This window comes from Harpia harpyja, chromosome Z (genome assembly GCF_026419915.1).
Source record: "Harpia harpyja isolate bHarHar1 chromosome Z, bHarHar1 primary haplotype, whole genome shotgun sequence".
NCBI lineage: Eukaryota > Metazoa > Chordata > Aves > Accipitriformes > Accipitridae > Harpia > Harpia harpyja.
This window is the reverse complement of record NC_068969.1, coordinates 20,451,147-20,474,800: the sequence shown is the minus strand read 5'-3', so window position 1 is coordinate 20,474,800 and position 23,654 is coordinate 20,451,147. Positions and strand designations below refer to the sequence as shown.

General features: G+C 40.4%; 1 protein-coding gene across 3 annotated transcripts in view; it reads left to right on the top strand.

The window, feature by feature from the left end:
- Positions 1-15,994, top strand: part of SHQ1 (SHQ1, H/ACA ribonucleoprotein assembly factor) — a 55,234-nt gene extending 39,240 nt beyond the window's left edge. For all 3 annotated transcript variants that reach the window (XM_052778262.1, XM_052778263.1, XM_052778264.1), the window contains exon 12: positions 14,405-15,994. In XM_052778262.1, the coding sequence (XP_052634222.1) occupies positions 14,405-15,053 (649 nt within the window). In that variant the 3' untranslated portion in view covers positions 15,054-15,994. The remainder of the gene's footprint in view (positions 1-14,404) is intronic.
- Positions 15,995-23,654: the final 7,660 nt, after the last annotated feature.

Sequence of the window (23,654 nt, the reverse complement as noted above, 5' to 3'; positions counted from 1 at the left end):
CGCTTCAAACAGTTAAAAACTTAGGAAGAATACACCTCATAGTATTGTATTTTATGTGCATTACAGTTCCATGGTCAACTGTACTCTGCTTTGGCTGTACTTTAGGTTTTACTTTACCTTCATTGCTGCCCATGTTAACCTTAGCTTAGTGAAGGCTGAGGTAATTTCAGGTTTGATTAAAAACTCCAGTATTCAAAGTAGGTGGTGCAGAGAAAAGCCAAATTGCTTTCACGTTGCTTGCTGCTTTGAAAGCAGCCTTGCCATTAGCATATGCTTTTAGCATATGTTCTGATGTAGCCAGTTATGTTATTTATCAGATAGTGTAACAACCCTATTGCCACCGTTGCAAAATCCCTTATTTTGATCTGTTTTGTAGTTAGAGGATTTTATTTTTCACTGTAATTCTTTAATGGTATTGTCATTTTGGATACACTGAAGCCATTTAATTCCCTGCCCTCCGCCCCCTGCAAAACAAAACAACTTGTTGGATTTGGGAGTTTGAAGGCTATTCTTTCCTTTGCTATTTCAGCTTAATAAGAGCCGTACAGGTACAAGGGATAAACGAAAAAATCTTTGGTGCTGCTTGTGATCACACCTTTTCCATGAACACAGTAAGAAAGCTGTGTTTTATCTGGTCACACAGGCTTCACCCTTATTGTCCTGTGATGACTTGCTATAGTAGCTCATGACTACAATCCCCAATTATTGTAATTCCTTCTTAGGAGGCTTTACAAGCTGGCATTACCACTGCTGGCAGCTAGTTCAGCATGCAGCACTACATTTGCTTACTGCGTTGAGTAATCATGCTGCATTAGGTTTGCTTTTCATTTACTTCTTTGGTGGCCTGTAGTGGTGTGTTAACTTTCAGATGTCCCAGCTGGTTTTTGAGCTTTTACCAATAATGGGAGCGGCCACTTCCAATGGTCTCTTTGCAGGCTCTTTGAGGTTCATTTTATGCATATTTCAGTTTACATACCACCAACAGTAGGTGTTACTAATGTGTCAGTGTTCTAGGAAATACTGGAAAATGGGAAAAAAAACCCCAAAACAACTGGGAGAACACAGGTAGGTTTTTGTTGCTTTATAAAGTTAAGACCATCCATCGTTTTCAGAGTTTTTGTCTGAGTACTGTCCAGTATCTTTAAAAAATCTGTAAGAAAATACAGTATATGTCTTTTTAGATAAAAGTTTTTGGTGACATTAAATGTTATTTATTTAAAGGTAGAAAATTAATTGCACACACCGACCCAGATTGGCAGTATGTGCTTATTTGAACAACGTGCATTTTGATACCATCAAGTATAAGATGACACATTCACAGTAAAAGGTTGTAATTGTAGTTATGGATTGGAGAATATAAGCCATTTGAGGGTAGCAGCTCCAGAAAAATAGGTTGGGTCATGCTTGAGAACAGTTTAAACCTGAGCACCTATTTATCTCTGAGGAGGTAAGAGTGTGAGTACAATCTTCAGCTGAAGCAGCAGAGTAGTATCATTTAGGAGAAGGAATTGGCATGACCTTAGAATGCATCATTTGTGAGACTGTGCGAAAACACAGACTAATTCTAGTGTCTATTCAAAAAGATGTTGAAAAATGGAGAGAATTAGGGGAAGAAAGATTCCATGAATGTACATGTCTGAACGACATATGTTACGGCAGGAGACTGAATAAACTCAGTTTGTTGGTAACAAAGCTAAAGGTTGATTTGGACTTTTCTGCAAGTATGATGGGACAGAGATTTCAGTTTTTAGCCATCGTGTAGTATAACAAAAAAGGATTAAAAATAAAATCCATCTAGTGGAACAGGAAACAGGAAAAATTCAGACAGCAATAAGTTTTCACATTTTTCTAGTGAAGAGTAATTATGAGTTGGCTCATTCTCCCTAGGTTGTTGGGTAATTCTGTACTGTCTTGTTTCCATCAAGATAGCATAACTCAAAACAATACCTTGTGGTTCAAGCATTAGCTATGGGTCTAAGTGCAGAAAGTATTTGAGATTCTGTGCAATTTATTATGCTACTAAAACAGCCTTTTCTAGTCTTACAAGAGGAAATGCTATTATTTTCCTTAAAACTTGGATAAGGGTTTACCAGTTTATCAAAGAGTACATTGACTGTTGGTGCCTGAATTTGGTAGAGAACCCAGATTTATTTATTTTCATCCCAGGTCAACTGCTTTTAATCCTTAGATCACAGTTCTTTGATTTAAAAATAGTAACTAATAATTTGCAAGCACATTATATATGTCTCCTCTTTCACTGTTTTGATGCATGTTTTTAATACAGTTTCTTTTTGTTTACTGTCATCTTGAGCTGCCATGCCTCTCATTAAATGTTGCATCTTATTTAAGGCCTGAGCTGTCACTTCAAGTGTCTGTAAAGCAGTAGGTGCACCTAGAGCACTTTGTAAATAACAATACCCAAGTAATGTAATATACTGACTTATGAGTCCTAAAGCAAAACACTGTTTGCCCTGAAGGCTGAAAAAGGTGATAGACAGGTGGATGTAATAGCAGAAATTCCCCTTTATATATGTTTTAGCAAGCCCTGTAAAACATGGATTTTTAAACAAGGGATTTAATATCTCCTCACAGCTGCTAGCTGCAGTTTCCTTTGATGTTTTTCCTCTCCTTTCCTCTGTTGTGTTTTTTCTATTTATTCCATCACTTTTCTATAGCTCATATTCCTTCAGGCTGTGTCTGAATGCACCTTGCTGTGGGTAGAGGAGGCAAAGAAGAAAGCCATTTTTTTTCTCCCTCAGGCTACTGCTTTGATTTTCCAAAGTTGTTGGGAGGCAGTTCCTATCTGCCTACAGAAGGGTCAGGGATCTGTGTCATGTCTTTTCACTCAGCACATCTCGGCTGACTCTTCTTCTGTTTTGACTAGGGGAAGGATGAGCTTGTGTAGTCATTGCCTTTCTAAGCCGGTGGAGTGTGCAGCTGTGATCAAAGTGGGAAGCCGATCTGCAGGCTGATAATGTCTTCCTGTTTTGTTTCCAACCTCATCAGTAACTAGCTTGGTCTCTTCCACCTACCCGTGCCCCTTGCAGTGATTGCACCATAAATCTCAAGACGGAACAGAGGTAGAATGAGAAAGGAAAAAATGTTGAATGAGATGATAATTTAGTCTGTGGCCTAATGCCCACTCCCCACTATTCCCTGGGGATTCCTTCTTGCAAGAACTGGGCAGTGTGGGCCAGCTACGTGATGCTGCGTGCATGGCCTGCAAGTTTCCCTGTCGCGGTCACGAAGCCAGATCTGCAGCCAGTTCAGTGGGGTGTGCTGGTATTATTATCATTATTAATTATTATTTTTCATAAGAGGCATGATCACACTCTAGAGCATCTGATACTAAGTGCCTTGCAAACACAACAGGGTGTGGGGGGGAGAGGATGGGAGCAGGCTATTCAGTTTAGGCCCTTGCAAAAATCTGCTTTCCTGATAGGAATTTGCAAGATGCTCAGATTTGGTGTCTTTTTATGTATAGATTGTGTGAATTGAAAATGGACTGTGAGTGGGTAGGCTACAGGTGGTGTTTTCCTTTCATGTGTTAAAGGTGTCAGTCGGAAGCAATGGAGCAGTGTCAAAGTTAAAACTACGATTGAGCTAATTAGGACTTTTGTTGTTTGGTGGATAAATTCCATTGTAAAGTGCTAGGATCATGTTGAAGTCATGTACTTGTAATTGTGCCTTTAAGCCTGTCCATTGTCATTGTTATTATTTTTGTAATACATAACTTTAGTAGCATTATCCTGACACTAAAATTCACATATTCTGCACTGCTTTGTGTGAGTACCTTTCATTCCCATATTGTAATACAAATTGCATAATTTACACTGTAGGAGTGCTATCTCCTAGATCACCAGCGGTGATGGTGAAGACCAAGTTCCAGGTAATGGCAGTTAAGAAATTTGAGGGAGATGGGGCTAATGTAGAACAATTGTCAGCATTCTGTTTCTCTAATACAGCCAATATTTACTATCACATTATAAAATCTGTTCCTTTCTCTGCATCTGTTTTGTGGTGAGTTATCTGTTCATCTTTCATTATTTGTATTTATCATATATAGCTTTGGAAGCTGTGCCATTGTTAGATGTTTGGACTGACTGCAACTTACTGAAGCTGTTTTGGCAATGCTCAGCTGCTTCTAAGCTCAGTTAAAGTATTGTTAAAACATATAAATACTGTTTAGTTTCTTTTTATAGTCCAATATTAATTCTGTTTTCACTTATGAATATTTTCATAGTATCATCTACGTAAGTAGGCTGTACTTGATTTCTTTTATAATCCATGAAATGTTTGGTTTCAACTTACCAAAAAGACCAAGTAGTGAAAGTAAGATGTTATATTGGAAAGCTTCATCTGTTTAAAATATTTATAAATGTGAAGTTCAGCTCATGCAGTATTTAGATTCATTATGAAAGAAGCACCATGGAATTTCAGAATAAATATGGAGGGAAAGCCACTTGAAATATTCAGACTTACTAACATAAAAGAAGTCACTTAAATTGAAATGATGGTGCTATGTTTTATATTTGATTTATAGTTAACAAACTAATACTTTAAGCTATGTAGATAGCAGTTCATGTTTACAAGACTGCAAGCTGGATTGCAGTGTAAGTATATCACTCTCGTAGTTTCAGAATTCATGTAATGCCCTTTGAAAGCCAGAATTTAAAGATGAAACCATTTTATGTTCCCCTTAAACCCACTGGATTCTTCCACATCAGCCACTGTTTACGGTGCAGCACTGCTTTCTGTCACCTGAAAATAAGTGGTGGGTTTCTCTTGTCAAAAGTAGTCTCTTTATGCTGGATTTGTGCTATTCTAATCCTGTCAATTTAAAGTGGTGGCATCTTGCTTACAGGGAGATGTATTTTCCAGATCCCTTTTTTATAGTGTGGTTTTCCTATATTTAAGATAAGGATTTGGTGTGCAGTGAATGCTTTTCCAGTCTCCAATTTGTTTGATGTCTACAAGGGAGGGAAGAAAAAAAAAAATTCTCTAAACTTCCTACAAACCCAAGCCTTGTGCCCTAATCTCTTTGCCACATCCTTTGACACCTCCACCAGGCAAGAGGCAGCATGTGCAGTAGCTGGTCTTAGCACCGATCAGCTGGTTGGTATGTGCATGCCATGGCCTCCTACCAAACCAATACACGATGGCTGTGTTCTGCCAGCCTTTTCTCATGAGGGTCGTTATTTATACCTCTGCTTATTTTCATGAAATAAGTAGGAATTTAAAGATCTTCTTTAAGCTCTAGTTGCTCTTAAATTTGATTGAAGTTGCCTGGTGTTTCCAGGAGTTGTCAGAAAAGAAATAATTAACAATAAGTATAGACATGGACGGTATAACTGTGTAAACCTAAGTTATTTAGGCTAAAAATCAGAATCCATCCTCTTGAGAAATGGAAAGAATGAGTTCTTTCCTGCAATTGCATAAAATATCTTGAATAGACTGAGCACATTTTATTTTAGCAGCTGCCTTTTCATAAGGAAACGTAGAAATTAAGCACTCTTTAGTGCTGTGTTGTGGAGATGGTTTGGTTTTTTCCTATGAAGACAGTGGTTAATCTAGTACTAAATCATGTGACGAATGTTGCGTTATTTCTGTTGTGTTTACACTCATCCGTCTTTCTTTTGCTGCAGATAATATAGAAGATTAGTTAAAGTTTAGGTCAATTTTTACCTGAGTCCTGAAGAAAATGGTCCTGTTTCGCCTTCACTAACACGCCAAATTCAGCTTTGTTTTTATATTATCTTCTGTACTCATTGATCAGAGCTAATGAGATTTTAGTGGAATTATTTATTGGCTCTGCCTCTTACTATAAAAATGTATAATAAACTAAGTATGTGAAACTGTTGAATGGTGCCGTTTGTGTTTATCTCGCTGACTGTTAATTGTACTACCTATTCTGTGATTCTTCCAGATGTTGTAAGCCAGGTAGGGTTATGATGAGCTAACCAGCTAATAAATGCTGGAAAGTTATTTAGTAAATGTTGAATATTCATCTTTCTGCTTAACTGATACAATAAGGAATTTTGTGGATAGAGGTGCCATATTTGAAAAGAGATGTAAAATAGGTTTTAGACTTTTCTGTTCATTAGGAACCTATGGTATTTTCTGTGCGTGGTGCAAGTATAAAATAGTATTATCTGTGTTCTTCTGAGTGGGGGCCTTTTGTTTCCATTAAAGGGTTTCCCGTGGTTCAGGTGCTGTGTGTATTTTCTTTTCCACTTCATGCCTTAAACTTCATGGTAGTATTGTTATGCTTTGTAAGTTTTAGCCATGTTTCACTGTAGAGAATAGTTGTGTTCCCAGAGCTGGATGAAATAAAATCTGTGCATAGTTTCCCTAAGCTTGTGGGAACTTGGGGTAAAAGCGTGTATAAGGTACTTTGCAATAAAAACAGTGTAGTTAGGTTCGTTGTCATTGTTTGTAATACAACAGTGTGTACAGATAGGCAAAGTGGTTGTCACTATGTGTTAACATTTACCAAGACTATGGGCTTTCTGCTATGAATTTCTTTCAGAACTTTGTTCACTGATTCTGAGCTTGCTTTTTAAAAGTATTTCACTATGGTTGGAGGTCACTGACTAGTGTATAACTTGAAGCACTCGTTAGGAATAACCTTGAAAGTGAAATAAAAAATGGTGAAATACGACATCTCGTATAAAACGCATGCTAAAAAGTGTAATTGAGTCTTAGTCTCTTACCTCAAGGCTGATTCTGAGGCTCATGTTCTTTTGTAACCCATGACTTCTAAAAAGAGTAGTGTTGGCAAATGGTGTGTTTAGTGTGATGAGTTTCTTATTATTGCAGCTAAATGTCCATTTATAAGGATCCTTTTCCTAAACTGGAGGATTTTTTTGTTACCTAATCTCATTGTTTGACCATTTATGCTTTTTTTTTGTGCATGTTGACTTCAGATGTTTCTACATTAATGAAGTCTGCTTTTGCATTCAGCACCATCATCGTTGTCACTTCTGTGTTTTACCAGTCGGGGTTGATCAAACCTGACTCTTCCATGTCTTGAATATTTTATTAAAATCAAATTGTCTTTCAGTTCTGTATCATAAGAATTAAATCATTATATTATTTTTTTTCTTCTTTCTAGCTGTTTGAAATTAAGTGTAGAGGGATGTTTGACTTTTGTTAGTTGCCTTTCTGAGGGAGGCATGCTACTGTTGGTCTAAAGCCCTGAAATTTAAGTTAATGTTACAGCAATTCAAGAGTATGTGTCTCTCCCCGACTTTAACCTCCGCCCCTGGGTCTCAGAATATGCTGTTTCAGTGACTTACAGTGTTGCCTAGCAGGGTGAGCTCAATTATCAGCTTCGAGAGACTTTCCCCGAAGATCAGCAGTTTGGTTGCTCAAGCAGCTGTGCAGGACTAGATAGAAGCTGCCATCTGAATTTTAGATTGAAGAACAATTTATTTTCTTCTCGAGCATATGTAAGAATAGTTGGATGCTTTGTCAGCTGTGTCATTCATGTACGAGCTTACTTTCTTATCTTTTGATATCATGTTTGGCTGTAACTTGTTGAGCCTTCTGTTTCAAGAGAGCTTAAGCAGTAGACTTACTGCCATAGGGATATTAATTTTCATCAAGATCGTGACAGAGTTTCTGTGGGAAGTTAATGTTCACATTATCAAGGGACTGAACGTTGAACAGTGTCTTTTCATACCCCTTGTGTCTGGACAGATAAGGCTTGGGCTGGAAGACAGTGATGGATGGAATTCAGCAAGAACCATTCTGGGCAGGGGAAAAATAAGATGATCTGAAGGGTCTGGAGAGTCTGGCCCTTTTGCAGGTGCCCTTTTGTTCACCAGTGACAGTCCATGCAGAAACATCAGTTACATCCTATTGAGCCTGTCCTCAACCAGTCTTGTTGGGAAGGCAGAAAATTTCATTATCCCTTATAGTTTAACTGACATTTCAAAGTCTTGAAGATACTAAATTCACACATCCTCTGCATCTGAACTGCTGAGGCTCTACTTTCAATAATATCTGGTGATGTCTGAGTTAATATTAACTCGAGAATTGTCTTAATACTTACGATGCTTCTGGCTAAAAGAATAATTGTGGGAAATTGTAAGCAATGCTGCCAGGTATGTAATTTGGAACACATTTAAAGTTACTCATGGCTGGTTGTATTGCTTGTTATCTTATCTGTTTTATCTAAGAAAGAGGGTGTCTATGAAACTTTCTCTCATAAGTCTGAGTTTTGCCAGGCCTTGTTGAGAAACGTAGTTTAAATATAGACTGACACTTTCTCCTTAAACTTGGTAGCTTCTCATACAGTAAATGTATAAAATTAAGGCAGTTGGGAATACCTTGTGATCCAGCAGACAAGAAAGCCTTTTGCTTAATGCAACAGCTTTACTATTGGATCCTATGTGTTCTGACCTCCTGCTGAGTGGAGGTAAGTTAAATAACTGCCCTTTTTATATTTGTCAGCCCTGCTGACTGGCACAGCATGCTGCTAGTTTGTATTTGAATGCATCTCAAGGAATTGTAGGCCTACCAGGGGATGGCTGCTTGGCAATGAGACAGGCCCGTTTTCGTATTTGGTGGAACCTACGACACTGCAAAGGCATGTCTGCACTTGAAATATCTACTGTTTCTTTAAGACTTGTTTATCTTGCCTGTAAGGCTTAAAGATAATTAATGTAAAGTGGTTTATGTTTAAAACAGGGCTTGTGAGCCCTGTAGAGCCAAGTTAGAGCACTGCTAGCATGGAGGACCGATTCCCGTTGTAACACAGTGAATAGGCCCTAACCACACTTGAACAACGTAATGTAATGAGATTTTAGTTGGTTCCAAGATTAGTTAGGTTCCAGCTTGGTTCCAAGACCAGTTAGGTCACATTCAAATACTAGGCTGCTAACCAAAACTGTTGTCAATGTTTTTGATGCACAGGTTCCCATGCTTTGTTGCTGTTGTGTTCTGCTTGGGCACGAATAGCTCAATCTGTCATGACAGCACTTGTGCACTGTACGCTGACTTGATTGTGATTAAGCTGGGGTAGATAATAAGAAAGTTCTGTTGTGTTTTGCCATGTCTTACACCTAGTTTACACTGTGTACTTCAGAAAAGTGGATGTTTGTGAAGTGCAAAGCCAAACTTATGAGGCAGTAGAAACAATCCTTCTATTGTTTACAAAAACAAAAGCAAGCTAGAGCTTGTGCCTGTGTAAGAAAAGTCACTTTTCATTCCATAGTGAAATGTTACTGACTCCTGCTTTGAAAGGCTGTGCTGCCAGTTTGACTATTTACTCCCATGTTTGCAAATACTCTGTACAGTGTTTTAGATATGTAACTCCCATGCCGTGATCAAGTATGCGGTGCCACCCGCCATACAGAATGAGGAGCAGAATGCTGATTTTCATATTTTTAAGTTCTCTTTGACTTGTTTGGGGTTTTTTTTTTAACATAACTAAACTGCTAAAGCAAGAGGATTGGATGTAAGGGAAGTACCAGGCAGATGGAAAGGCCTGGCCCATTAACACTTTTTCTTTAAACCTTTTCCTTTTGTTAGTGCTATTTCTGAGTGATGGACATTTTATACAGAAGCATAGTAGAGGATTTTGTGGCTGGATGTATCCCCCAAGTCCTGCATTTGTTTTTTACTTTCTGTGGCTAGGTTGAATTTTGTCTTTCCTTCCAGCTTATGTTAAATCTTCCTTGGAAACAATCAAATCCCTAATGTATGTCTTCTTTGAGACGTTTTTCTCATAGCTATGTGTTCTGGAGATAAGAGCTGTCTTGATTCATCAGATCCTAGTGCCCTCTTTACTCCTTGGAACAGAAGGTAGAACCGGAGCTTGTAGGAGCATTAGTCTTTAACTGGAGAAATTGTGTCCTGTTTCCCTCCCATCCGGGCTGCTGCTTGTGTCTTAGCGCTGCAGTCAGTCCCCATCACCATCACTTCTCTTCATGCTGCCATAGGTGGGCTTTGCGGTAACTTGTAATGATTTCCCTTTCCTGTTGCCATAATCCTCTCCCCCCCCCAGTTGTTTTACCCATCTCCCTTTATTTGCTAAATCTCCTTTGATTCTTTGTTTTTTTCACCCCAGTTTTACTCTTTTATAATTTGAGATCCATGGAACAAGATTTTTTTCTTCTAGCACATGGAGAAACTCTCCTGCTGCCTAGACAAGGGTTACAGTAGTTCTGTCTTGAAATTTTAATTCCGGACTACATGGACAAGACCTGAGATGCCTCTGTTGTTATCTGTTCCTCAAAGCTATACATTAAACAAAACATGCATCTGATCAATTTAACCTGTAATTAAACATTTTCCTTAAGCAACTGACATCTTGATAACTAATAATTATCATGTGTAGCACCTTTAAAGCCTATTATGCATGTTTATGTAAGAATGTTATTACCATAATAATAAGATATCATTACTGCAAATGTGCATACTGAATGAGCATGTCGTAAAGTAATCATGCGATTCCATTAATCATACTTGAAAAATTAAAGTATTTGCTGTCTAATCTCTAAAACACTACTCAAAAGATTTTGGAAACAGCAGGACCTGTTTACTGCAAGTCTCTAATACATGATATCTCATTTCTGGTGTCTCATTTTTGTTTCCTGAATTGTTGCTTATCTTTCAGCTGGGGAAATCATTAATTCAGACACCCACGGTCTCCCACTGAAAGCATTTCCATGCTCTGATTTTTATGCTGTTTGCCTTATTTTTTGTCCAGGCGGTGCTGCCACCTTTTCTTAAGGCTGATGTGAAATGCACTCCTGAAACTTAGTTCTCCTTGAAATTAGATAATTGCCTTAAACAAGATGGACTGATAGCTAACTGTAATTCTGTTAGTCCCTTGCACAGGGGGAGGGGGGAAGCTATTCTTCAAGTGCTGGGTTGTTTTGTTTTTTTTTTTTTTTCTTTTAATGGAAGTTTGGAAAGTTGGGAGAGTGGAGTTTTCTGCTTTTATGTATAAATTTGTCAAGAGTGTGACAGTTTTGATTTCGTTTCTCATATTGAAATGTCGAGCTCTGTAGGCTGTCCATTTTTTTTTTTTCTGGAAGAGACTTGATGACCAGAGTGAAAGTTGGGAAGAAACGTTTAGCCTACTAAGAAATCTGAGTAACTGAAAAGAGACTTTTTGCATGCTGTTTATATCAAATACCTGATGTGGCTAAGAGCTTAAAAAAAAAACATAGTAAAATAATCTTCTAGGGTTTTTAATGATTTATTAGAAGATTCCTATTGTGGTTGGCCTAACATGATCTTTGGGTCATAGGTGGCGCAGAGAGAAAGAAGGTTGTGCAGGTCTGTATGGAGTCTGCACCCCTTCCCCTTTCCCGAAATGTGCTGGTTGGTAGTTCATGGGTTGTGTCCTTGTGCATGGTGTTGGCAATCACACTGCTCCATGGGACCACTGTGTGAGAGCTGAAGTAAGGCAGTTGAAGAGGTTAAGAGGATAGATGGAATTGCTGGCCTTTTGCAGGCATTTACTCATCCAAGCAGAGTATCCATTTGTGCTGTTAATGTTAGAAGGGAAGAGCGAGCTGTTTAATCAATGACTTTTTTCTTGTAATTCTTTGTAAAGATAAAAAGCATGTCTTCTCTCAGTAGTTCTATCAAAACTTTTGGGAAAAAGGACTAAACATGAAACTTGAAGCCACAGTTGTTCTATGAAATCAGTTATTGTCATTATTTTGTAGTGTATTTTGATCACGCAGAAGGAATTAACCCAAGGTTTTCAGACTAAAAATGCCTTTTGCAGTTTTACGGTTGTCCAGTAGGATGGATGTTTGCAGCTGTCAGGCACTGGCTTTTTCATTCATTCTCTTGGAATTCACTGATAAAAATGCATTTGTGTATAGAGTGACCAAACACTTGCTGCTTTAGAGAGGCCATTTTTTATCTGTCAGTAGTCTATATCTAATTTAGTAACACAATGCGTGTTGAGTCAAATGACTGTACCACTGTGTATTTTCTTCCTTAACACTTGGCATTAAGTAATCTGGAGCACAGTGAAGTATTTATTAATGCCAAAGAGTACGTGATACCATACGTCTCCTTAATACTCCATTCAGTTATGTGACATGGTTCTGTATCTAATGTGTTAACTGCATCATAAGAGAATAGTGAAAGAGGAGGAGAGGATTTTAAGGGAGTGATTTCAAGGACTGAGAGTATCCAGCAGGAAAAATATGCATGAAAAATTAGAACAGCGGAAATAGGGAAAAGCCCAAAAATACATATAGGATTAGGAAACAAAGTGGCAGATGTGATAGAAGAGATGTGAGGACAAAGAGGACTTTCAAAATTGATTTTCTATCTATAAAGGCAGTAGTAAAACAGGTAGGTGAGACTGAGGTAGCTGGAGCTGAAGATGTATCACCAGAGGAAATTGTTGTGCCTACAGTTAGTTGCTTGTGGCTGTCAATGAAATTGAAAGGAACTACATATAAAATGGGTACAAGACAGTGTTCTCTGTCACAAGGCACATTTAGCTTTTGGAGCTCGTTGTATTCTTGCGGACAGTAGGCAGTAGGACAGGAAAAAGGATTGTACCTTCATATTATTAACAACTCTCACAGGGGAAGGGGGCACATGCACGCACATACATATGTATAGTTAGAAGGAAGGAAAGAGGCTGTTTCAAAAGCAAAGCAGAATGCTTTCTGAAAGGGATATAAACTCTTGTGACTCGGGATATAAACCAGCTTCTCACCAGTGTGTTCAGGAAGCAGATTTCCCTGCAAGCCAGTTATTCTGTTGCCACCTACCTGCAAGGCTTCATGAACCTTTCTATGTATCACTTGGCTTCTTTTTCTTTCTTTGTACCTATGAAGCAGGGAGAATGCTTTCTTTGTTCCCAGTTAGGTTGGCAATTTCTCAAATCCTCCATAACTTTTCAAGAAAAATCCAAGTTCTTGACAAAAATAAAATGGACATATATCTCCAAAAAGAAAGAAATAGAATAGTGTTAAGCAGCTTTTTAAAATTTGGTACCTGTTTTTATAGTGGAGGCTGCTAGGATAATGTGATTTAATTCTTAGCTTTAGATTTAAAAATCATAGGAATATAAATTGTTCTTTATTGCTTCAGTTACTTCTGGAAAACACTTCATTTCTTAGTCTTCTAGTCTATGGGTTGAACGAAGGATGTTTAGTATGTTTTATTCCAAGTTCAGCTTTTAAATGGTGCGCTGTCTCTGTGTAAAACATGTAAGAAGCTACATTGAATTTCCCTTCCCCCACTTTTAAATACAATTCCTTTAGGAGAAAAAAAAAAAAAATGGAAGCATCTATGTTATACTGAGTAATTATGCCCCCTGGGAAATAGAATATAAAGATCTTTAAAATCATTCAACTGAGAGAACAAGCACTTTAACTTTTGCCTCGCAGGAGTCATGTATTACATTATCAGCTACTTGCTCCAGTGTCAGTGTGTCATGCCTTGCAGGTTAGCAGGTTTGGCAGAGGAATGAAACCCAGTCAGTTACTGCAGGATTTATAGTAGACCTGCTGTTGCAGGAAGTGGTGAAAAGTTGATTGATAGTCTGAGGCAAAACTCTACAACAAGAAACAGGATGTATGTTTGTTATTTTATACCCATTTTCCCCTCTGCACACACCACACCCCCCCCCTATTTCAAGGCGCACTCTTATTTTTTGGTCTCTCTGTTTATAAATAAATCCATGATGCGCTTTTCTGGTAGAGCATGTGCTGACTTCAAAACACTTGAGGAAATGAATATGGCTGTACCAAAGATTTGAAGCTGACATAGCATGCCTGCTTTATTAGAGGTGTTCATCTAAATGGTCCTGATACTTCTGTTGAATTACATTTCAGCTGAGTTAACAAGTGAAAGGTAAAGCACATCTACAGACAGAGTATTGAACATCTCCTGCTATCATGGGTGCACCAAGCTAGCTGTGAAAAGAGGAGAATATATCACTGAGATGGACCTGATCAGCTATGTTCTGTCGGTTCATCTGCATTTAACAGGCATATCTGGAAGGGTGGTAAAACAGAATGATTTTGCTGCATATAAACTTAATCCAGCAAGCCACATACTGCAGAGTTCACTGCTAAAGACAGCAATCCTGAAAAGGTTTGTTCTGAAATCTGTTTTCCCTTACTGTGCACTGCTGAAACATCAAAGAAGCAGTATCTTTTCTGAAAGTGTCACCGAAGACTTTCAGTAGGATATTTTCTAGCCTTGTGGGAAGAGTTACCCAAAACAATAGTAATTATGAATACTTTTGAATTTTTTTTTTCCCCATAGCATCTACTTTTACACTTATAATTGAAGAAGAAAGTTGTTTGCAAACCAAGTGAATAGTAGAAATGTTTAAGGTTTGTGTTTTCATTATCAAATGGGAGTTCTGTTTGTAAAGTTAAATAATATATCTTGTTCTTTGTTATAGGTCAAAAAAGTTGGCTGCGCTCTCTGAATCCTTGCAGAAAACCACACTAGCTAAGTCCCACCTAGGATTTGAACTAGAAGAGCTGGAAGCAGCAGCAGTGCTGGTACAAGAGGAAGAGAGCATGTTAAAAGCTGCTGGCACAGTTTCCAAGCAACAGCTGCCTTCCTCTGAGTCGGAGACAAGTGACTCTGAAGAATCAAGCGGTACTTCATCATCTGAGACAGAAGGCTCTGATTCAGATGAGCGAGAGTCCTCAACCAGTGAAGGTGGGAAAATAAATTCTTTACAAGGCATGCTTCAAGAGGAGAGGACAGCTCCACTTATTGACTGTAATGGATTAAGGCATGGCACAAACACTTCGACGTTTGAGGTTAGTGATGAAAAATCAAAGGTTTCTCTGCAATCTCCGACTCTTCCTGGAAAATTGATAGAAGAATTAGAAAAGCAAATGTACACTGCAATTAGACTTTCAGAACAGCCTGAAGGATTGGCTAGTGCAAGCTGCATTTTACAGGAACAAGAAGAAAACTGTGTATCTGAGCCTGACAGATTTTCAAAAGATACTACTGGGAAGGGAAATTTCTTGGAGGTGTCTTCAGAGACAAACCCACTGCTTTTTCTTCGCAGCATAAATGAAGATGAAGACTAAAGGGCTGTGTTAGAACATGGTGTGACCCACTAGCAACACAGCTCATTGCTATAATGAGGTGTTCCCAAGGCTATCCTGAGCTGCAGAAAGAAGTTGATATTTTTATTGTTTGTTGTGTTGACAGTTTGGAGGACAAGACTGCTTTGAAAAGAATTGATACAACTGTATGATAGATACGCTCATAGTTAGATTTTTATTTTTCTTCTCTGATTCAACAGTGTCTCAGATTCAATCTCTGCATGTGTGCATGTGTAATGTCAGTAAACTTCTAGAAACAGTTTTCATTAAGCTTATTTGGTAGTAGAATGATGTCCTAATCAAATACAACCGAAATGAGTTGTAGCATCATTTTAGTTATCTTTAGCTGTTGGGATTTACTTGAAAAATATCCTCCGTATGTTTGTATAAACTTGTTTATGACATTTTGCTGCATTTTTTTAAAGTTTTAAAATGCTTTATAGCTAACCACTTCAAAAATAATGGTTGTAACTTTAAAAGTCTAAATAGTGCTGACAAATTATTTTAAAATATATAAATATTTTCTATTTTTTGTACAAAATAAAGGCATTTGCTTTGTCATCAGTACAGGATAGAAGGGTTATAGCTTGTATTTCTGCAGTTCTTACGTAAGTTATTTCAGCAGTTTTGTCACATATTTATTCTTTTGTGCTGTTTTTGAAATGTTTCCACATGTGGAGACTACTGTTGCTCTTTAAAGAACAGAAATCCTAATTATTTCTTTCTTTTTTCTGCATATGCTCTTAATATCGCCACAATAACATTAACCAAAATGAGAAACAACGTGGTACAGCGATCTTGAGTATACAACTGAAAGCAAACCTGTGCTGTCTAGACCTGGCTTTGTCTGTCACATAGCTTTGGCCAACTCATTTGCTCCTTTTTGTCTTTATAATGTTAAAATAATACAATCAGTCAATATATTTTGTGCTAGTTTCTGTTAACTGTGGATAGGTTCTTGAAATCAGGTGGCTACTGCAAATTATGTGCTGCTATTCAATCTCTACAAAAGGGTTTGGGAGGGAGGTGGGATGGGACATGGACCACCAGGTTTGGTTCAGCAGTCTGACAAAACCTCATTCATGCCTCTGGAGGAGCAAGCCATGATTACTGTTTAACCTTTTGACTATTAAAAAGTGTATAAAAATACTGAGCTTAAAGACTTACTCTTCACCAATGCTACACCCTGCTGGAAATCGGCAGGCTAGCTCTGTTCATGTGCCGACTCCTGTTCAGTAAGAAGTGCAACGCTGATCTGCCAATATTTCTTATGTTCTTAAATACCTACTGGTTGCTTAATCAGTCTCTGTGTTCTGTTCCCCAGGGGAGGAACCTTTCCCATCTTGCATGTCAGTGAGTACTTACTCTTCTAAATGCTAGCAATAAAATCTACACTGTAGCTGCAATTATGCAGCATATGTCTGAGAGAGAAGAAATACGCTTAAGGAAAAAAAAAAAAGTAACCCTACTCCCTCTCTCCCCAAATTACAGGTATGAACTCTGAAACTTCCTTCAACTGAACATGGGCTGGAGAAGGCTGAATTAGGAAATACTCATTGTGAAAATTGATAGGTATTTGTAGTACCCCATGTCTTCAGCTCTTCCCCACCCCACTTTTTCTTCTTCTTCTCCATTCTCCCATTTTGTGTGGCAGAGGAGAATGTTTCTCTTTTTCCAACAGACCTGCTTACTCTACTTACTTGCAGGGCCTTGCTGCCTCTTCTGGAGTGAGGACCTCTTTAGTTAATCTTTTTGTTCTTTCCTCTGAGTGCCTAAAAGCATGGTTTCTTAATGCTATTTGTGAGCCTTTTCCATCTGTCTGCGTGAATCCAGTTTGGGTGTAAATATCTGCAGTGTCTATACAGTGTGATGCCACAATAAATGCCAGGTGAGAACATGGCACGTACACGGATGTTAACTCCCAGATAACTTTGATGTCACTGATGTCCTCACCTTTGAGACCCTGCGTGGTTGAGCTCTGTTTCTGCCTCTGAGAACATACTAGTGCCTGCTCACTTCCCGCAGGTCTGCGGTGTGCTGTTGTTCCTTCTGCTTCTGTCCTGCTGTTCCTCTGCACGTCTGCACTTGGGGAAATGTGCTGTGGTGCGCTGTACCCTGAGGCCCGTTCCCACGTTTCTTCCCCTTTTTGTCCAATGTTGATGTTCATCATTGCCTTTTTGCAAAACTCTTATGTTTACTGGTTGTGGAGCTGATAACGAATTGTGACTGTTATATATTGATAGCAAATTTATGTGACCTTTGTAGTGGTGGGGTGAGAAGTTTTTTCCACATTGGGTGATAAAATTTCACATGTGGCTGCATTATCCAGCACACCCAGAGTGCTCAGGATGAGCAATGTCTGTATGAAAGAGAAGCCTTGCTTCTCCAAAAAGAACACGGAGATGCTTCTTTTAGAAAAGTGGAGCTCTGTAACCTTGTTTAGCCAAAACTGAGGATTGCCGAGTCCATGAACCACAAACACTTGGGAAAAACAAAAAACCCTAAACCCCACCCCCCCCCCCCCGACCCCTCAATCCTATAAGCTGCTGTGGGTTCTGAAAGAAGTGAGTGAACTCCTATAAGGAGTCAAATTTATGTAGAGGAGCTATTTGGATGAATCCATAGGAATTGTTCTTATGCAGGTTTTCCAGGCTGGAAATTGGTTGATATATGAGGAACTCAATACATTTGTAGTCCATTTTGTTGGTTTTAAAATTCTCCTTGTTTCTAGTGCCCTCCCCTCCCATCCACCCAAGCTTATTTGTAGCACAGCCAATACTTTGTTTTAAGGCATTTGTTGCTCATCATCATAATCAGTCAGAAGAGAAAAGAACTGCAGTGTCTGGACAAAATCCCTACTGAAAATAAGTTTGAATATGAGCTAAGCCTGAGAGGGGAAGAGCTGTGGCATTTTGCTGGAGGAGGGGAAAGCGGTTGTCTGAGATGTGCAGAGTGTTCTGGGGGAGAGATTAAATGGAGTTAGAAATATAATTTGTTCAATGTCTTGCCATTAATCGGTTAACTTTGTATCAGAGATTTAGGCTAAGTAGAGCATTTTGTCATGACCTTATTTTGTGGGAGTGGTGCAGAGCTCCCCTGAAGTCGACTAAGGTGGTCGTGGGAAAATGGCTCTGGTTAACATCCTGACACTTCCCTGCCACAGTAGACTCTTGTTGGGACAGCACCGACCTCCGTTCTTACCCAGACCCAAGCGAAGGTAAGGTCTCGTTTCCAGCCCCACATCTTTGCAGAGATGTTTGTGAGCTGTCCTTGCAGAAAGCTGATCTTCCCGAGGAGGAGAATGGCAGCAGCCTGGATTCTTGCCTGAGGCCCCGGGAGAGTCTGTTCTCCATCCTGGCTGCTGCCTGGAGTGCTGCTCTTGCCAGGGATAGCAGGAGAGGGATCTGCAGGCCCTCGTTGTGCATATGTGCTAGCCCTGCTGTCTTGAGCTGCCTGAGTGTAACAGAGCCTTGGTAAATGAGAACAAAGGCAAATCTGGTGCTCTCAAGCCTTGGCTCTGCTGCTTGGCAGGACTACGGGGGCAACACGGTGGGTGTGTGTGGAGGGGGGAGTCCTTTGCATTCAGGATTTGGCTCTGAAAGGAGATGCAGTCATGTTAGACAGGGAGACACATGTTCACGTAGTGCTTTAAGAATAAGGTGTTAAAAGCAACAGGTGAAATACTGGAAACAATCAGTAGAGAAAACTTTTTTTTTTGTCCTTGCCCATGGGGACAGTGTCACCCATAGGACATTGCCACCTTTTCATTTCTTTCCCAAAAGAAAAAATCGGTGCTGAATTGATTAAATGATTGATTTCTCTCCCCACCCCCATCTTTTTTTAATTCCAGCCAGCTTTCTGAAAAGTTTTGTAAAGGCCTTGCTCTATATCGAAAGAAGAAAGCATCGATTAGACTTGATTTACTACAGTAAATGACAAACATGGCAAAGAAATTGATTCATAGCACTGGAGTGAAGGGGCCAGGCAACCCTCTGCCGTTGACACAGCTGAATATTGTCAAAGCCTAAGCTGACTGTCTCAAGGCTGGAGAAAACAAACAGGGAAACACATGTCAAACAGATAAATAGCTCTGCTGTTTAGAGCTCTCCATGGAGGCCATTTGTCTCCAAGATAAGGAAGAATGCACTCCAGAGCTGCGAGAAGATAAGCTGGGAGAACAAAATGAATATGGAATTGCTATGGTCGTACTTGAGCGTTTACATGCAGAGCAAATACAGTACCCCCACCCCGGGGATCTCTACGGTGAGCAGGGTGCAGCACCCAGGGAAATGTCTGAAGTGAACTTGCAGACTTTTCTTAAATGTTTCAGCAGTGGATGATATTTACACCTTTATAGCATACAAACAAATGGTATTGGTGTCAATTGTCTTTGCAAGTCACTAATTTTAAAGTATTTTCTGAGCCTGTCGTGGATCTGTTTCTCTCCTTTTTAGTGGTAAGTGGGCTGCAGCCTGTGGTTATGTGGGCATGTGTGAGGCATGATTTTGCACTGACACAATAAATTTGGGTATGTAGTATTGTGGTACCCATAAATCATACTATTTTTATATTCTTAGGTTTTGGAGAAGCAACAGTACCATTTTCACAAGTACTGCATTTGGAGACCTGACTTAGATTGTATATGAAATGTGTTTGGTAATGTTGGTTTGCATTTCATTAAACCTTTTCTCATACTCAGAAGCCACAATGCAATTGAGCGCAGTTGGTGGCATTTTGGAGGATGCTTGAGAACAAGAACTAAAGCTATGTCCCTTAGGTGAGGATTAAGATGTTGGCAGAGCTCCATGAAGGACAGCTCTGACCTGACAGCCGGTCATTTCTGTGGGAGAAGCTTCCTTTAGTCAGGTAGTGCTGGTTAGTGATTAGCATGGAAAAGAACAGAAAGTTTCAGGTTTATAAACTAGCAAGGTCAGCCAGGTGGTAACCTCACTAACCAGTAACCCTAGGAGCTCAGTGGCCAGTCCCTCTCTTCGCTGTTGATGTCCTGAGTGACTTTGCAAATCATTTTCCCTGGTTTCTCAGAGGTACTGGGCCTGACTCGGGAAGATCCAGACTTTGGAAAAGGAATGCAGAAATATAGTAAAAAGGAATAAAGCTCAAATCTGATAGCGGAGACTTCTTCCTCTGCTACTGACTTGGGCTGAGCAAGGCCAAGAGGCTAAAATCTACAATTCCTGATGTATTCTTAAATATCTTTCTGTGTATCAGTATCTGAGTGTCTGACTCAAGGCCGTTGGTGCTATGGGAGCTGTGGTTCTCACCTACACCAGGTGGAATCACTGCTCCTCTAAATCCCTGAAAATTAGGCAAACCTGGCCAAAATTAGATACCAGAAACCTCTTAAAAAAAAACAAAAAAACAAAAAACAAAAGGTTGTGTCTGAAGGCTTGGCTCTCTGTTCTACTGTGTATCTATACCTCTGTAAAACAGACCTCTTAGCCCTCTGCTCAGGGGGATCTCTGAGGTCTCATCACCACTTGAACAATGCTTTGGTGGTTGTCTTCTGGAAAGGTCCTGTTCTCAGGCGATCCCTGAGCATAGCCTTGCTCCGAGTCAGTAAACCAGGATAAAACCCACTGTGCGTGTGCAAGACTGTTTCTAGCACTGGACACAGATCCCTGGTGGTTCCTCTTGGCAGGCAGATCACCTCTGAAGAGCCCAGAAATGTAATAGCCTCTCTCGCTCTCATCAGTGATTTGGCTTGCACCATTCTTCTCTGTGCACGACCCCGCTTCCAGCGCAGAACCCCCCTTGCTCTTGGAGGTCCCATCTCCGTACATCCTTCCCCTCATCACCTCGCCTGTTCGCAGGGCACTTGCCGGCAGCACGCCTGCTCTTTAGGTCGATATATTTTATTTCCCATGCCTCTGTTCTGCCACTGGGATATGGTGAGAGCGCACCATCTCCTGCCTTTCGCAGGGTGGGAGCTGCAGGGGCTGAAGAAGGAAGGGAGAGAAGCTGCTGGGCAGGGAGGACGGAGCCAGCATTGACCTTAAACAAAACCGTGCCTGGGGAGCGACGGGAGGAGAAAGTTCAGCAGCCGGTTTTGTCAGGAGACAGCAGCTGTGTGTGCTTGGCCTCTGCCATGCAAGCTTTGGCTTTCCATGAAGGGCAGGGAGGGCTGCTGCTGGCAACAAGGATTTTGCAACCTTCAGTTGTGCTTTTCTGTCTGGAGTCAGTGGGAGGGTGAATGGCAGTAAGCATCGTTCTCTGATTATGGATGTGTGAGAGATTTGGGAGTATAACTCATAAATGGTAATGAGATGTTTAAGGCATAAATCAACTGCATATCAAGATGAGAACAAACTCCCCTCAGCTGTACTCCAAACAGTCCAGGTAGTGACCTGATTGCAGCACCCTACTTGCCAGGGCTGTAATTACTTTTCGTCTCGTGTCCGCAATTTTTGGCAATTATGCAGAAATATCCCATTTCCTGCGGTAAATAAATTAGGATTCATGTTTTGCCTTGATGTAACTCCTCCTTCTCTAATATGCTGCATTGTCCATTGATTTGCCTAATTATGTGTATTACAACTGCATAAGGCGCTGGGTAGCAGCAGGGGTCCGTTCTGTGGAGAGGAGGAGGGTGATTGCTCCATCTGTTCCTCCGAGCTGCCGGGAGAAGCATCAGGGAGTGAAGTGGGAAATGGAGGGAAGGAATTACCATTTAGTGCAGGTGCCTCTGGAAGGGGAATCCCACTGCCAGGTGCTGGCAGGCAGCTCTCCCGAGCTCCTTGCGTGCTTAATTACCCTATAGCGAGACTTCCCATCTCAAATTAGAGCAGGCAATTGCAACTGAAGTCTTGAAACAAAATGGGGAGTGTAGCAGTGCTTAATCTATTTCACTATAGGGACCTGCATTTCTCATTCAGCAAGATTCATGCCCCATTCGGCCAAATTTAAAAGCAGTTATCTGGAATTAGATGATTAATTTTAAAATCTGAATGTACAAGTGTAAAAGCAGACAAGGTCAAAGCATCTGAGCCTGCAAATCTGGGTGTCAGTGATGATATTCTAAAAAGCAAGTGCAATACTTTGTACTGTGGATTTAGGAAGAAGTTGCTCAGGACTATCAGAGCCGGAGCGGGGAGTGCCAGGCAGAGCCCTGGGATGAGCTGTCATTGCTTTTCAGTGTTTGCTGTCCTGGACAAGTAGCTTAATGCCTCCACAGCTGCTTCTCCCTTTCACACTCTCAGGATCGCTGGTGGATCAATAGCGGCAATAGAGTAACGTGTTGCTCACTCTCCTGCTGATTTCTGCTAGGCTGCTAACAACTGGAAGCGGGTAACTCATCAGATCAGTTTGTCTGTTCGTCTGACTGGAAAATATCTGAGGAATAAAAAATGGCTAGAATGTGTTGCGTGCCATCGTAACGAGTGATGCGCAGGGACCGTAATGTCCTGGGAATAATGCACTTGGAAAGGGGAAGACTATCAAAGTTAAAGTCGCGGTGTGTATCCTTTTGTGTTTTAAATTGCCTTAGCACTTTTGTGTGTGCCTCTGCGCTTTGGAACAGTGCTGCGAGGAGTTACGCACAGCGTGCATCTGTGCAGGTTTGGTTGTGTTCATGTGATATATCCTAACTTTGCTGTACCTGGCAGATTACTCAGGAGTTGCTAGTGTTGTCATTAATTTAGGAATTAAATTGTCTGAAATGATCCCATAACCAAGAGTGCAATAGAAAGTTGAGATTTTTGGTCCATCCTTCCAATCACCTTCCCTTGTCCTGCGTGACCGGTCTGTTTGTGCCTGGTCCCTATAGCTGGGGTAAAGGAATGAGCTGAAATTACCTCTCCCTGAGACCTGGTGTAAGTTATAACACTTAATATGCTTTTCTTCCAGACTCTGTGGTACCTGTGCCCTGCTCAGGCCTGCAAAGCAACGCCGTGCCTGCTGCTTTGGGAAATGGCAGAGGCGAAGGGGCAGGAGCAGAAACGTTGCTGTGCCTGGGAGCTCGCTGTGGGAAGGATCACGGCTTCATCCGTGGTGACACAGCAGGCTGTATCAAAGTCAGAGTTGTGAGGATCATCTACGAGAGCTATGAAACTAAACCGAGGTGCCTGGCAGCGCTCCAGTCATTCCTCTGTGGTCCGAAGTATTAGGCAAGGATTTCGTCTGGGGCGCCGGCAGAAAGTTCCCTTTTGTCTTCAGATAGCCGACAGCAGACTTCATCGGTCACGGTGATGGAGGGTATGTAGGGTCTCTGAGAGTAAGTGGAGTAGTACTGTGTAAAAATTGGGAAAAATCTTTATTCCAAGAAGATACTGATGTTAACGTGATTATGCTCTCAGATCCTTAAGGATTTGAGTTATGAATAATTACAGTGATATGTCTTTCCTGAACCTGTTCTATATTGTTGAAACAATAAGCTTGTGGAACCTTAATACCATGCTCTTAATGACCCTAATGAAAAGCCTGAAATCACACTTTTCTTACTAACTGCAAAGCTGATTGAGTCTCAATGAATATCTAGCACAGGCGGCAAAGGAAGCATGTGTGTGCACACGCACAAGTGTGTGTGTGTGTGTTAATCAATTTGCTTTTCAAAGTGGCTAAAACCAA